Source organism: Empidonax traillii, unplaced genomic scaffold (genome assembly GCF_003031625.1).
Source record: "Empidonax traillii isolate 1590-97213 ecotype Southwest subspecies unplaced genomic scaffold, ASM303162v1 scaffold93:size1158651, whole genome shotgun sequence".
NCBI lineage: Eukaryota > Metazoa > Chordata > Aves > Passeriformes > Tyrannidae > Empidonax > Empidonax traillii.
This window is the reverse complement of record NW_020955286.1, coordinates 1,030,159-1,042,202: the sequence shown is the minus strand read 5'-3', so window position 1 is coordinate 1,042,202 and position 12,044 is coordinate 1,030,159. Positions and strand designations below refer to the sequence as shown.

The window sequence follows — 12,044 nt, the reverse complement described above, 5'->3', positions numbered from 1 at the left end:
AAGTAGTGTGAGGTGCCCTGCCTGTTGATACTCAGTGGCCTTATATTTGCTGTGAGGTAAGAGAATCTGCACTCACGGAAGTACTTCAGAGTAACTTCCTTTTGCTAAAGCAAGCCTGGCAAAACCTATCATTTTACTGCCCTTTCACTTAGTTTCCAAAATCTAAGCAATAGAACAGAGCAGACAGTGAATAGTTAATAGTGTCAACAGATACTATAGGTACTCTGAATGTGGAGAAATAAAAGAGGTTTCTATGTTGCCTCATATCGCTTTGTCACTTCAAATTACAAAGTTCTCCATACTTTGACAGTTTATTGAGTTTAATTGTAATAATTCATGAGTACTCGAATTATTTTGAGATTTAGAGTGCCCTAACCTTTCTTCTGCAGTATTTTCCACTGCCAGTCTATTAGGAAGAAGAACATCTAAACTTCTTATATTCCCCTAAAATTGTGTTGTAACCCACTTTAAAGACTGAAAGTACACTGATTACAGAGAGGATGGGCTTTCTTTAGTTCTTAAGAATACAGCATGGAGAAGTGTTTAGATAACTTTGCATATTGGAAGTAAAACTCAGAAAATAATTATTGACAGGTTTATTTTGCCTTCATAGTGATACTTTATTTTCCTGGAGAGGGTCATTGAAGCAGATTACTGTTAATTTCTAAGGAATGAAAACCATTGTTTTAAGGACTCAAGGACCTTCCTAAAAAATATATGTTGCCAATTGGCATCATGACTTTATTTCTTTTGGTCCAGAGCATGTTAGATGTCTTCCTTCATTTTGCCTCCAAGGCATTTTATCTCTGAAATGTGCTAAAAGCTGCACTGACAGGAAAAGACTCCAAAGGATCTTTCTGTTGTTTAGGTTTGGAAGCACCTGCCATTTGATGAATAATTGTTACCACCATCGTAGAACTGCCTTTAAGCGTTGTCCAGCTTTTTGTTTTAGGTTTTCGTAATCTGTGTGAAAAAAGTAAAATTCAGTACTTGGAAAGAGAAAATTGATCTTATCCAAGAAATGGCAGAACTGTCTTTGTATGCCCTGGAGTTTTTCAGAACATTACTTCTCCTTTTTATTTCTGATCTGTTCATGGTCTTTTAATGCCATAAAATTGAGTTTATAAATATGTCAAGGATGGCATTGAGCCAGTGGCATTTTTATTTATCAAACTAAGCATATTAATATTTACGTATTAATGAAGACTGGGCAACACCTTTTTGTGGCAGGCAAGCTCTTAGTCGTAGTTGATAGGCTCTATCTTGCTTTTATGCAGGGTATTGATTTCTGCTGAGTTTAGGTTTGGTGAGAGGCAGAAGTTGGGAACTGCTACCTGTCAGATAAAAGAAGTGGAGTTCCTAATGCTGTAGAGTATGATACTTCTCACCAATACTCAATTCTTCTGGCGTTTTTGAGAATGGAACTATGTAAAAGGTTGCATGTGCCTGAGAGTAATTTTAATCCTGAGTTATTAGAGGACTTTAGAAGTAAAGCACTATTTCTCTTCACACAGGGTACTAACTATGTGGAGGTTTTTTGTATTTTTCTTCATAGTCTGATAGTATGTTTAGTTCAATCAGGTGTGTTGTAAAGAAAATAAATACTTAATTCAAGTTGTGGCCGCTTCTGTAGGAATGCTTGTGCCTGAAACACTCAGATGTTTGGGCCGTGGAAGGAACCACAAGCAAAATTTCCTGGTTCTTTTCAGGCTAATATACCCTTTCTCCCTTCCAAGGTCTTTTAGATTTCTTGTTTAAAAAATAAAAATTCTGTGGGATTTTTATTTATCCTCTAGTCTTGTTTTTCTGATTTATTTGTCCTGTGTTTACTGTTGACAGTTTGCTTTTCATCTTTGCCTTTTTTTTGGGAGAGAAAGGCTAGTGATCATCCTTCAAACCTCTGCCACAGGTTGCTAGATTAATTCCACAAGACATGAAATCTCCCCCCCCCCCTTCCCCTCTGGTATGTTTTGAAATGATGTACCTAAAAAAAATTGATATGTCTTGGTACTTTCAAAAAATGAGCAGCTTAATGGTTTTTAATTTGGCAACATGCAAGAAGGCAGTTTCTCTGCTTTTACTGTTCTATTGCAAGGGTGCCAAATACATTACTTGGGCTATAAGGAGGATGGTTTGAATATGAGCATTGTTCCATATCAGGCAAAGAAAGAGCTAGTTAAGACATTATTGCACTATTTTATCAGATTCCGGAATAAGCTGAAAATTTTGAGTGGACAGGCTTCCTTACCTATAGATGAGAGGAAGAGAAGTTTGTGACTACTTATGTTGCACACGACTTCACAAACTAAGGGCCAAATGAAATTACTTCAGTGCCAAGAAGCAACTTTTTTATTCTTTAAGAAGTTGATCATTGCATCAGAATTTTAAAACAAAAAATGTTGCTCAGGATTTGTGCAAATGCTTTATATTCTCATGCGTATGTATATGTGGGTTATATCTCACTCTTGTCACCATCTGGCTTGGTTCCAATATGCAGAATAAAACAATATTTGTATCTAGAAATTTCAGTTTTACGGCTGGGCTTCTTTGGTTTGGATACTGTCCAGATCTCTTATAGAAAGGTAATCCTTAGCTTACATATGCACACCTTGCAATGGATAAAGGAAAATTACGAGGGAAGTCCAGGCCTTACTGGGCTTCCAACTGGAAACAATAGAACTTGGGTGAGAAATTTATCCTGCTCTGTAAGTTTTTTAGGGTCTTTTGTCTCTTTGTTTTTGAGAATTTTAAGATAGAGGAGCAGTTACATTCACTTTTAATTGTGGATCAGCTGTACTGAGTCAACCTCTAGCTGTAAGGTGACAGGATTTTCAGTTGCCAATAACCTGTAAGTGGTTTGTCTTTGAATTTCTTTGACAGTTAACTCACTGAAGAAAATGGGGTTTCAATCTTACAAGGACATTTTAATCTTACATTTGACATTTCTAATAGGAAACTCACTGTCCAGAGAAGACAGTAGACAAAACTCTGCTGCTGCCTGCTATTCCCTCACAAGGCAGGTTTTTCTTCAAGCTAGTTACTTAATGTCTTTCTGAAGTGCAGGAAGTTTTTTAGATAGCTTCTCTCTTGTTCTTTAGGATTTTATATGTAAATATATAAATCTGTATCTCGATAGTCAGCTCCCTGTTTTAACACTGCAGTCTTTCTTCTCAAGGTGAAGACTCCCAGCTCCATGTTACGACTCTTGTGCGTCCCAGCTTTTCTCCCTAAAGTATGTCCTCCATCTGCAGAAGGAGGAAGCAGCCTCTTCATCCACTTGTTTTCCCCTTCCTCAATCCCAGCTGTGGGTTCAACTGAGCATAGTCATTCTTTAAAGGGGTACGGATGGATAATATTAATAATAAAATAGACACACATACATATATACATCCGAGATACGTAAAGCAACATTCACTCTCTATATTATTTACATTATTACAATTATGTTAAATTATATTTGACATTGTTATAATTAACAAGGAATATTATTTTTAATAACATTTTAATAATAAAGTTGAAAATTTGAATAATAATTTAATATAATTAAAATTATATGTAGTGTCTCATAAAATATATATAAAGAGAGTATTGGAATACCAGGCCATACGTTTAGTAAAAAAGTTCTGACTCTTTTCTGAGGTTTACTGTGAATATGAGTTTCTGATTTCATACCTTAGCTGTTTTCTCTTATGATGAGCCAACTTCTGATACACTTTAAAAAACCGCTGATTGCAGTTTTTTGACTGATGGGTCTGGCCCTCAAGAAGCCCATCATCAGAGTGTAACTGCCTACACTGTTAGTGTTCGGAATCTAATACATGGTATACCAAATTCTGGTTAGGTTAGTACTCAGATTTAGTGAAAATGGATCAAGATTCACCAGGATATTAACATTCTGTAAGTGTTCAAACAACAGTTGAACTTAGGAATTGTCTATATGTGGTTTTAGGATGAATTGACTAAAATTTTAGTGCATTAAACACTCACTTGCCTTCTTATTTGCAAGCACAGTTGCTTCAGTGTCTTAACAAGGTATGCGTCAAACTAAGGCCACTTCTGAGCATTTCAAACATGACAGCAGAAGTTCATGCTGAGTGAAAGAGGAAAAGCGACAAATGTCACCCTGGTATTAGTAGGGAAGGAAGTTGTGCTGCTGCCTTCAGATAAGAAATTGAATTGTTCTTAATGATGGCAGTTTCTTAGGGTTTTTCGAGTGCTTACTTCTAAAAATGTAAGCTTGTAAATGACAGCTAATTTGGCAGACCCACATCTGGGAGCATTTTGGAAGCTTTTTACAATATGTAACTAAGGATTATGTGAGATGATGGAATTTCAGTAAAGGAAGAGATTTGATAAAGATCTTATGTTGTGTTTTGGTTTTGTCCCCTCCCTTCCACCCCAGTCCCATTGCTAGCAGTTATGAAAGCGCTTCTCGTGTGGCATCTCCGTTGGACCCAAATGGACACTTCAATGTAGTCATTAAAGAGGAACCAGCAGATGACTATGACTATGAATCAAATATTTGCATACAAGGTATAACTGTGAAACAGGAAGACACAGATGAAGAAACTGATGAGTATTCCAACACTGATGATGATGATCCCATTGTACAGAAACACCTCATGAGACGACGTGAAACAGATGGAACCGACGGAGAATTCAGGTCTAGGAAGCGTACACTGACCAGTCCTTCAGGTGTTGCCAAAGCAAAAATGTTAAAACTGGATAGTGGTAAGATGCCTGTGGTTTATTTAGAACCTTGTGCAGTCACAAAGAGCACAGTGAAGATATCTGAGCTGCCACAGACCATGCTTTCCTCTTGCAAGAAAGAGAAATCACCTTTGAATGCAATCCTGGACACTTTGCCTGTGTGTTTTGAAAATCACAAAGACTCTTACTCAGGCACTGTCACTGAGGAGTTAGTTATGAAAAAAGAATCTCCTGGGAGTAGAATGTCACAGAAATACTCTTCAGTTGGAGAGGCACAGTGGGCTCTATCCAAATCACCTAATCTTAATCTCAGGGGTTCAGTAAATTGTGACTTTTCAGACAAATTGATCTGTAGCAGAAGAAGGTCTGGTATACTGAAGAATCCTGTGTCCCTCAAAGGCTCTGGTAACAATCAAACCACCCTATCATCAGTTACAACTAAAAGAGGAAGGCCACGCAAACTGAAAATTTCCAAGGCTGGTCGACCACCTAAAGGTATAGGGAAAACTGTAATAACGAGCAAGAACACCTCACTGGGGCCTGGGAGTATCGTTCCAGATGTTAAACCAGACCTTGAAGACGTTGACGGTGTCCTTTTTGTGTCCTTTGCATCAAAGGTAAAACCTCACTGTTGTGAGTAAAATTGAAAAGCTTTTTTAATAATGTCTTATTTTTAAGATCTTTTTGCTTGCAATCTGGAGGTATATTTTGTTTTAAACTGAGTTTGGAGATTTGTGGCCTCTTTCCAAATCTGTCCTTGTACTGTACCTATGTTACTCATAACATTTCCTTACTTTTTGGCAGCTTAGGGAAAAGTAGTGGTATCTAGAGTTCTGTATAAAAGAACTCATACTTGTTTATTAATCAGTCTCAAGTTTTGAATAACTAGTGAAAATTCGATGTGTCCTAGTTTGCATTTAAGTGTTTTAAGGTATCTTACACTTACTCAAGCCTCTTTATGTATCTAGGAAGCTCTTGACATTAACACTGTTGATAGAACTGGAGGAGAAGAGTCACAGAATCTTCAGGCTCGTCTCCTGACTACAAGTGATCCAGGTACATTTTTCTATTTTTTTGTGAGTGACTCTTCCCTGCAATAAGAGAATTTAAAAAGACACTCTGAAAAATTAATAATTAGGTCAATTTTTTTGCATGATAAATTTTTTTAATATGTTCTCTCTTTTTTATTTTTTGAGCAGATTGTCAAGCAAAAATACATGTGCTGGAAAAGGAATTGATGGAAGAGCTGAAGACCTTGAGGCATAAACAAGTAATACATCCTAGCCTTCAGGAAGGTAAGCAGGTGGAGTACATGCTGTTGCACCCGGTTGGTTATTATACTTAATCATACTGAGCTGATGATTTCCTACTGGTTGCGATACTGTATATGCCTAATCCATCTGGGATTTAGATTTTCATTTTCACACATTCTTGTTGCAAACTAGAAAATGTGAAGGTGGCAATAGATGGATCATGAATCTCCAACAGGAGAGCAGGAGTCTGCATGTTATGTGACTCTTGCAGAAGTCACTGAGCCTTCAGACTTCAGACAGTGCCTGTCTTGTAATGAGCTAAATCTGGTTGAGAGCAGATGGAGTTTGTTTTACTCTTTCATTAAAATAAATATTTCTTGATACTAGAGGAGCTAGAGATCCAGCAACAGTTAACTAAGACTGCATTTGCTATATTTGAGTCCATATTTCTTTGAGTCCTTGTAGACCCAGGTCCGCTAGCCACATAGAGGGGCCAAGCAAGGTACTTTTATTTTGTGATCTTTTGTTTATATACAATATTATTCTGAGTTAGATGGGAGAAAGTCAAGGATCTGCAGAGCAGAACTTAATCTTCTTTCTACTGATGATGTTGAAAGACTTCAGCAATAGTAGTCCTGAGACCAATGACGTTAACATAGTCATCAGAGCAGGTGATGAAATTACTGATCACAGTGGAAGTGTTGTACCTCACGCTTCTGAGGTTCTGGCCCTGAATTTTTCAAGCGTGTAACTGTAATACTGTAGGGACTGAGACTCCAAATACTGATACTCTGATGTGAGCTGTTCTGACTCCTCAAAGAACTTCTTTAGTGGAGAACATGGGATTATCTTGAGTGCTTTATGTATGAGATATGATGACTAGTAGCCTGTCATTATTTGCAATCATTTGAAGGGATGTCTTCACCTCTTGCTAGCGTGGAGATGACATTTCTGTCTTTAAACTTTGCAAAATGGGCATAAGAAGGGGATAGAGAGTTCTTAGATCTGTGACCTAGATGTGGTGAGAATAAAACAAGATAACCCATCTCTAGCCAAGTTATACCTTGGTGATAGAGCATCAGTGTTGGCAGTTGTATCATGAAAATGGAGTTTTCCCTTGCCATGATTCCAGAAACAGGCATCCCTGTTGTCTGGTGACCTCACTGGCCAACCTCCCCTCACAGGCCCCTGTGTGTTGTTGTGCATTACATTACCACCATGTTTTTAAAAATGGGGGCAAAACCCTTTTGTGGTCAGCTGCTGGGAGTGCTAGCTACAGCACTAAACAAATGTTACGGTAACATTAAGCCTTCTTGTAGACTTCTTTGATAGTATCTTTACCCAAGAAAAGTATCATAAAATTATAGTATGTTGGCAACCATGTGATACGTTGGCAACTACAAAACTAGCGAGGGCTGTTTTACTCATGAGATGATCCTGCAGCTGAGAATGTGTACAACCCACATGCTTTTCCTCCAGCTTCTGGAGTGGTGTGAAGTGTGTAGTTGAGAAGCTTAAGATTCTTTTTGAGATTCACTGATGAAATGTTGGAGCTGTACCTGAACCCCACAATTGCTGTTGATTTTTGAAGTTTAAAACATGATGATTGAGGCTGTCTAGATCTTAGAAGCACCATTACTGCAGACTTCATTAAGAAGGAAATCCAACTTAAGCATGTTAGAAGGAAAGCTTCTGCTGGAGTACTGCAATGCTATATGGGATGCCTCTTCTGTCTTAGCTAATTTGGATCTCGTATTATATTCCTGAAAATTGAAGGCACTGTTGCCATACATCGTATTTCAGATTTGTCAACCGCCACTGATGGAAAAGAGAAAGTTCTTAAGGCTCTTCATTTGCTACTATTTGACTGCAGCAACTGAAATGTAGCAATATTGTGGAGGTGACAGAAAGCAGTAAAGGTGATAGTTCGCCTGTCATGTAGGGGGATGTCTGTAGTGACATAATACTTAATTGTTACCATCTCTTCTCTTCTGGCTGCCTGTGTGCATTTCATGTTGCTCTTGGAATCATCCTCTTGTTTTTTGTCTGGGTGATCCTAAACTGAAATAATAGATACTGTGCATGGGTGATGTTCTCTTTTTTTTGAGTATTAAACAAAGATAGGCTTGATTTTGGAGGTGACAGAATGGAGTGTCAAGAAAAATAAACTCTGTACGCTTTTCCATTTTATTTGAAATAGAGTTTGAAAATAAATAGATGGCATCTTGACATTTGGCAGTTGACACGTTTTTATACAAAATGCCAGACTGACTTGCTTGCTTCTCATTTTCCCTATGTAGATATGAAAATTATATCTCACTAGACTGCCTTTGATAACAGTATCTGTTTAAACACCCATGTTTGAGATCTGTTCCATGTTTCCAGGCTGCCTGTAATCTGGTCACTGTGTTGCCACTTATTAAAATAAATGTGTATCACCAACACTGAGATATCTGTGCAAATACTGCTCTATGTTTCTTGAACCTTGTCAAGTCGTACATGATCAGTTTCAAAGCATTTAATTTATTAATTTTAGACATATTGGCAACAGGAGCAACATTTGTAGGTTTCTATAGCTAAAAACCAAAATAGATGTTCTCAACTCCCAACTATGAGCTGAATTTGATTGACAACAGTAATTTTTGGAATTCAGTGTGACAATATCTTCTGGTGCAAAGTGAAATTTCCTAGCTTCTGCTTTTCTCAGCATTTCTGAATCTATATTTGTTTTGTCATGGATAAAGATAGCTTTTGTAACCAAGTAAATCTTTCAATTTGAGTATTTGGGGGCAGTTAATGAGGGAACATGTTGTAGGCAGTTAAGTATTTATGGGGGCATCACCAACATGGATTGTTTAGTTTCCTTATGGCCACTTTTTCCTCTGCTTCAGGGGAAAAATAAGTGTTTTATTGCAAAGTGCTAAGTCCAGGGAAAAAAATTAACTACTGAGACTGGGATCATTTGATGAACTAAGTTCTGATATCAGTCTAAATACAAGTTTTTATCATAACAAACATACACACATTCTTCAGAGCTAAAATGTGCTTTGTTCTTCTCTCTTACTGCTGGTTGAAACTGATGTGTGTGTGGTGTATGTTCTTGCACAACATTAGCTTTCAGTACAGAAGGGAATGTAAGTACCACTGGCAGGGTTGATAATTTAGGTAGTGATATGAAATGTCAGTCAGCTTTGTTGGGTTCAGAAAATAAGTCTAGTCTTCAAAGATGTAGACAGTGCTGACTTCTTCAAAAAAACAGGCAGAAGCTTTTATTGTGTGGTTTATTACAACATTAGCACTGTGGTTAATAAATTTCTTTGAAAACTTAGGTAGTAATCAAGATAACTATGAAAAGAAATTCAGTCTTTTTTCCCCTCAATTTCCCATTGCATAAAATGCTCTTTAATCCATACCTGCTGTAAATCCAATATAAGTAACAGTTATAGGTGCTAATGCTGGATGAATGGCAGGTGAATGCTAGAAAAACCTGTGTATAACTCAGTGGTTTGTCTTTTAGTAAATAGCTTGACTTTCTTCTAGTGGGATTGAAGTTGAATTCTGTGGACCCAACAATGAGCATCGACTTGAAATATTTGGGTGTGCAGCTTCCTCTTTCCTACTCAAATTACTCCTTGTGGAGCTATCCAGGAACCAATCCCAATTCTCCAGGTGGGTAGAATATGAATTTGATGAAATCCAGAGTATTACCATTTTATTATCTATGATGAGAAGGAGAGAATGGCCATTTAGTTCAGCTTAATATCTTAAAGAGATTAAAGTGGTATTAAAAGGGCAAAATATGAGAACTTCTTTGAATCATTATGTGGTTACTGGCCAAAGAGCCCTGAGTAATTGTGGCTGGATTGTCTTCAGCCTTCCTGTTTCGTGATGGCTGTGATACTTAGTTTATTTTATACTGACCTTTCAAATTGCTCAGAAAAAGCCTAAGCGATCTAAATTTGTCTAATGTTGCTCACATGCAAAAAAAAAAAAATTGTCTTTTAGAGAGCTGAATATTAGAATTTTCCAGAAGAACTTGCGATGCCACTTGGGAGCTACCCTGTAACTTCTTAATAATTATTTGTTACAAAAGTGCTGACTGATTGTGCTTTTCTAAACTTACTTGGTATCCAAACAAGTGCATTTCTCGTTATACTGTGACTGTGATTCTAATACTGTTGATAGGCACTGTTTTTAATGATGGATGAACTATATCTTAGTTTATATGTTTATCTTTTTTCTGCTTAACTTTTCTTCCCACTGTAGTATTCTGATTACTGTGCCTTTCTTAATCTGCTGCTTTTGGGAGCTGGTGGTCACAGACATTGAATCTCAATTTTGTTTACACTGCAAGAGAGGAAGATTCAGTTCAGAAGACCTCTGTCAGCTTGGTGTCAAATGCAATTATTTCTAGCTTAGCAATACCTGAAATGGTCACACAGATCCCTGTTTGTATTTTTACATTCTAACTTAGCTCTCAAAACTGATGGATAACTTGTGAGAGATGTCACTGTTTGCTTTTTGTGGTTATTTACTGTCCCTGCCCCTAATTGATACTCATCTCAATTTAACAGAATACCAAATATTAAATGAAGTTTCTACAGGTCTTATAAAAGTCATTGGCTCAATGCAGGGGGAAGAATCAAATTACTTGTCTTACTGAATGCGGCTGTAGAATCAGATCAAAACTGCCTGTTCCATTTTAGCCTGCTAATTAGTTGATTGGCCCACTAGACTTTTGGAATCAACTGCTTGCACCATTGTTAAGGAGACTAAAACTGAAAATACAGGAGAAGACACTTTTTGTATGGGATAACAGCTGCATGATCATACAGGAGAACTCTACAGGAATCTTGTATTTGTTAGTATTCTGTTAATTGAAGAAAAAAAAAGTAAAAGTGAAAATCAAGTTGCTTCAGATTTTTTCATTTTCTACTGTTCATCTATTCCTGAAAAGGGAAAAGCAATAGAATCAAACTTGGTTCATAAATTGAAGCTAGCTTTCTTCTTTTCCAGATACTGGATTTCCTTTTGTTTCCAGGACAGGAAAAACAAATGATTTCACAAAAATCAAAGGCTGGCGAGGGAAGCTTCATGGTGCTTCTAGAAATGAAGGTAAAAAAAAAAAGTAAACTGAGAGAAATCAGTGTACATATTTCCAACATGTGACCTTTTTCTTGACCATCCATATATCTTGCATTTTGGTATTTGTGTGTGTCTTGACAAGAAATTTTTTTTTATGTATTGAAACTGTTACGATTAAAGAATTTTTTAGTTCTGGTTCCATAGTCAGAATGGAGGTGCATGAGGGAAGAGAGAAATGTGCTCTGAGTAAGATAAAAATACATGTCTTCTGTTCTATTCAGAAGGCTTGAGTGAAGATGAAAGCTCTAATAGTTTTGGGTTTGTTTATCAGTTTTGAGTTTACATGAAAGTATGGTAATTCCAGAATTAGGTTGCCTCAGGGACCCTAATGAACTAGAGTAATTTTCATTTATATTGATGTATTTTTAACTCTAGTTAGAGCAGGTATTCCTGACATACTTGATTACTTCACCATACTTTAGGGAGAAATGGATCATTGGCAATATGCCAAGTTTTTACTTTATATTTAGCTTAAATATTTATATTGTAACTTCTGCACTTTTATGGGATATTCCAGATATATTGCGGTGTACCAGGTAGTTCAGGTGTTTAGGACAAGCAAAGTAAGAATAGAAACATGGAAGCCTGTTGAAGGCTTGTTTTTGTGAGTGCTGTGTGGTGTCTGGCTGAAACGAAGCTCATTTCCCCACAGCAGCCCTCACAGTGCTGTGCTCTGCATTAGTAGCTGGGAAGGTGTTGATAACACACCAGTGTTTTGGCTACTGCTGAGCAGTGCTGGCACAGCACCAAGGCTGCCTCTCCAACATTCCCCCCTTGGCAGTAGGCTGGTGGATGGGCACGATCTTGTGAGGGGACATAGAACTCATAATGATCAAAGGGATATTCCATACTGTTTATCTACTCAACTATAAAAACTTAAGAGAAAGGAGAAAGAGTGGGGGCAATTGTTATTTATGATGTTTGTCTTCTGGAGTA

At 37.2% G+C, this 12,044-nt stretch overlaps 1 protein-coding gene across 7 annotated transcripts in view; it reads left to right on the top strand.

Annotated features, from left to right (window-relative positions):
• Positions 1-12,044, top strand: part of MGA (MAX dimerization protein MGA) — a 61,733-nt gene that overhangs the window by 13,641 nt on the left and 36,048 nt on the right. For all 7 annotated transcript variants that reach the window (XM_027881714.1, XM_027881713.1, XM_027881716.1 and 4 more), the window contains 5 exons: positions 4,403-5,327; positions 5,679-5,766; positions 5,910-6,005; positions 9,504-9,632; positions 10,980-11,078. In XM_027881714.1, coding sequence (XP_027737515.1) covers positions 4,403-5,327; positions 5,679-5,766; positions 5,910-6,005; positions 9,504-9,632; positions 10,980-11,078 — 1,337 coding nt within the window. The remainder of the gene's footprint in view (positions 1-4,402; positions 5,328-5,678; positions 5,767-5,909; positions 6,006-9,503; positions 9,633-10,979; positions 11,079-12,044) is intronic.